The following is a 4000-nucleotide window of genomic DNA, read 5'->3' on the forward strand; positions in this document are numbered from 1 at the left end:
TGGCCCAGACCCGGCGGCCGGGGCTCCCGAGCCGACCCGCTGCAGCGCGGAGCCGGCGCCCGGGAAGGGTCGGCGGCAGAAGCGGTTTTGTTTTGGATCCCGCCGCCCTTGATCGCGCCCTCAGCCTCGGTTCTCCCCTGGCAGACGCCCCGCCCCTCCCACGGGGTCCCCTTTATTTTAGGGGTGTGGGTAAAGCCGGGTCTCCAGGGTCAAGAGTTTAGGGCGACAATTCGGACAAGGGGTGACCATCCAGTTAACTGCGAGCAACCTCCGTGCGCCCAGAACCTGCTAAGGCCACCGGTGCTGGCTTCCGGAGCGCCGGGTCTGTTAATCATCCCCGCCCCGCTCCCGGGCAGGGGGTCGTGGTGTCCCTGTCGCCCCAGCCCCGAGGCCAGGCGCTGCGGATGAGGAGGGGAGGGTTTCCTACGCCCCGGCCGGGACTGGCCTCAGCCCCATCTGACAGCCAAGGAAGGTGGGGTCTGGGTCCCGCCGAGGCCAGGCGGGGTGACTGTCGCGCCCTTCCACTGACCTCGCTGCTTGGCCGTTTCGTAGTCCGCCTTGCACACGAGCCGGCTGTCCTCCATGAGGTAGAACTCGTCGCCTGTGGCCAGCTGTCGCTTGCACACGACGCAGGCGAAACAGTGCAGGTGGTACACGAAGTCCTGGGCGCGGCGCACCACCTGCGTGGGCGGGATGCCCAGCTGGCACGCGGCGCACTTGGTCCCGAAACGCCTGCGGGACGCACAGGGCGCGGCTCAGCGCGGCAGCGCGGGCGGCTCCTTCGCCCGGAGCGGGTCGGAGAGCGGCGAGCGCGGCGCCTGGCAGGGCGGTCCCAGGAGGAAGGCTCGGTTGGGTCCTGCCCCTTGGTCAGGGCCCAGCAGCCCTGGCAGAGCCGCACGTGTGCTACAGAGAAGACCTCGGGGAGCACAGCCAGCGCTCGGTGCTGGGTCCGGGAAAGGTGAATCCAGAGGGACAGAGCCCCCCACTCCCCAGCATAGGGACGAGTGCTGGGTCCGGGAAAGGTGAATCCAGAGGGACAGAGCCCCCCACTCCCCAGCATAGGGACAGAAACAAGACCAGTCTAAGAGGGAGTGAGTCCAATAGAGTTTCACAAATTTGGGCTTATATTTTTTAACGGCTGCTTCCATGATTTACAAAACAAATTACCTTTTTCTTCAAATATTTGCTAATGCTCCAGCCAGGACCAGCCACCCAGGGAGTGCCCATGGAGAGGCCCAATCCTGAGCTCAGCTGGACCCTAGGGTGCCTGCCTGGGGTGTCAGTAGGGGGCTGGAATCCGCCTGGACACGCAGGCTTTCCGGGGCTTAGGACTTGCTATTGTGCCAGGATGTGTGTGTGTGTGTGGGGGGGTCCTGGGGTGATTGCACCCCCAACCTCCTTTCCCTGGGGGAGAACGAGCCGCTGTCCGGTCCCTCCCACTCCCACACCCAGGCAGCCAGGCTCACTTGAAAAAGTCGTCTTTGCAGTACACACTCTCCCCCCGGCTGAAGCAGCGCTCGGCCAGCGGCGTGTGGCAGTCGCTGCACCTGAGGCACTTGCTGTGCCAGTGGCGGTCCAGAGCCTTGAGGATGAAGCGGTCCAGGATGTGCTGGTCGCAGCCGGCACACAGCGGGATCTCTGTGGACACAAGGAGCCGCCAGGGTCACAGGCAACTCACAGACTGTAGGCCGTGAAGCTGCCGTCCCACCGCAGCTCGAGCTAGGCTCCTGTCCTGCCCCTGGCTCCCAGAGCTCCCGGCGGATCCCCTCTTCCCTGCACAGCCCCTTCCCCAGTCGGCTTGGGCTGCTGCCTGGCTCCTCAAGTGTGGGGAGTTTGTGGGCACCGCATGGCCTGGCAGCAGCTAAGGGGAAAACTGAAATAGGTGTAGAAATGTGTCTGTGAGCAGGAAAGAGGCCCAGATCATTCCATGAGGCCAAATACTGTCAATCACACAATGTTCTCAGTGCAAAGAAGGGCACACGTGGAACTGGGATGAAAACTCCACCCAGAGGGACCCTTCTCAGAAGCCAGGCTGGAAAATGGGACAACAAGTTCTTACCATCACCCAGAGGCCGGGCACACGCAGTGTGTGGGGCACCCAGCACCTAATCACCTTCATTACTTTGCACAACGAAGAGTCTGAAAGCCAAAGCGCTGGGAGCGAGACTGATGCTTTCGAGAGACTCCCTGCAAGTGTGGCCGCCCAGCCCAGCGGCCCTGTCTGCAGGCCTCTGAGACGAAAATCAACGCCCTCTCCATTTTGGGCGGCTGCACGAGTATTTATGGGCAAGTGGACCCACTGCTCTCATGCTCACACATGGGAGTGGAGCACACAGTAGGTGATTTTCTCTCCCCATCCAGTCATAGTTACTCAAACACCCAGATTCTCACCAGTTCTGCTCCCCGAGCCCAGGACTGCAGGCCTCAGGGAGAACCAGGCTGGGGAAGACTGAGGATGCCCTAGGGAGCCCCAGTTCCATGAGGGGCTTTTCAGGGTGCTCTTGGGGTGCAAATTCCCTGTCGATTTAGAAAAGGTCTCGGGAAGAGTCATACGCAGGAGCTGGGACCTATTCAAATACCGCACCCACCTCCCACACTCACCCTTCTGGCTGTGGACCCCGCCAGCTCCAGACTGGCCCCCCACTGGACGGGAGGAAACGGGAAGGGGCTCCCTCTGCCCCTTGCTGAGAAAAGCGGGCTCTAACTCCCTCCCGCAGTGGCAGGAAACCCGCGATGGACGCAGTCCCGCGTCTGGCAAAGCCGCGGCCCTGGCTGCAAGCCTGAGGACCCGCAGCGCACCCAGGTTCCCATCGCGGGCAGCGATTGCAAGGCGGCGAGGACACTCGGCATAGAGCTGGGTGGCTGGACTGGCCCGCGCAGCGCGGATTCAGCACCGTGGCCCGGACAGCGGCTCGGCCGTGCCTACTCCGGAGCCCGCGTCGGGCAAAAGCTTCCCCCTCCCGCCCTGCGCTCCCCGCGAAGCCCCTGAGACCCCGGTCTTACGCTGCATGGCGACTCCTGCCTCGGCGGGGTCTCCTACTCCCAGCGCTGGTGGGGCCTGCGGGAGCCTCGGCGCCCACCTTCCCAATCCGGCCAGCTCTCCTGAGCCCTCGCGCGCCCAGCCCGCCTCCCCTCTCTCCATCTCCCTCCACCTCCCACCACTTCCTCCCAACCCCTGCGGCCAACCCCTCCCAGGAACCGTCGGAAAATAAATAAATAAGAGGAGACAGCAAGACCCCACAGCCTGGAGGTAACCCCTTTCCCTCCTGCTCAGTCCCTCCCACTCCCCACCACGCCTGCAGCCTCCTTCCCCATCCTGTGGGTCTCGCCGGCTGGGAGCCCCTGAGAACTGCCGAGGTTCTCTGAAAGCCAAAGCGCTGGGAGCGAGTCTGATGCCATCAGGAAACTGGGGGCCCAGAAGTGGGGCTTTTTGCAGACGCCAAGATCCAACTTGGGGTGATCTACGGTCAGCATCCGGCTCGACCATGGCCCCTGCATCTGACTCCACTCCCCTGGAAAGTGGGGAGGGTCTGGATGGGAGGCCCTCCTGGGGACCCTCTTGCCCCGTGGTCACTGGGCCCTCCACTGCTCCCTGCACATCCTCCAGATGGGGGTGGGGGGCTCAGGGCTGCAGAGGTTCTCCTAAGCCAGTCTTGGACCCTCCCCACCCCAGGGACCCCCAGCCTGAGCAGTGCCATGTCAGGACCACACACCCAACAAAACAGCGCCAGGGGCCCCAACACAAACTCGTACCCACTCCCGCTCAGGCCCCCTAGCTCCCGCCGGCCTCCGCAGGCTGGGCCGGAAAGGCCCGAGAACCTCCGGTTCCCCCCAATGCAGCCACTTGGCCGGGACACCCACCTCGGCGCAGGTCCGCCCTCCGCGCCAGCAGCGCCAGCAGCAGGTCGCCGCCCGCTGGCTCCCGAGCAGGGCCCAGCTCCCCGCGCGCCTCCATGGGTCCCACCGCCCGGCGCCGACCCTCTCCAGCACCGAACTTTCC

At 64.3% G+C, this 4000-nt stretch overlaps 1 protein-coding gene across 1 annotated transcript in view; it reads right to left on the bottom strand.

Annotated features, from left to right (window-relative positions):
• Window positions 1–3955, bottom strand: part of LHX3 (LIM homeobox 3) — a 6528-nt gene extending 2573 nt beyond the window's left edge. The window contains exons 1-3 of the mRNA XM_008590099.1: window positions 3862–3955; window positions 1467–1638; window positions 462–732 (exon numbers count right to left, since the gene is read on the bottom strand). Coding sequence (XP_008588321.1) covers window positions 462–732; window positions 1467–1638; window positions 3862–3955 — 537 coding nt within the window. The remainder of the gene's footprint in view (window positions 1–461; window positions 733–1466; window positions 1639–3861) is intronic.
• Window positions 3956–4000: the final 45 nt, after the last annotated feature.

Source organism: Galeopterus variegatus, unplaced genomic scaffold (assembly GCF_000696425.1).
Source record: "Galeopterus variegatus unplaced genomic scaffold, G_variegatus-3.0.2 Scaffold5841, whole genome shotgun sequence".
Taxonomy (NCBI): domain Eukaryota; kingdom Metazoa; phylum Chordata; class Mammalia; order Dermoptera; family Cynocephalidae; genus Galeopterus; species Galeopterus variegatus.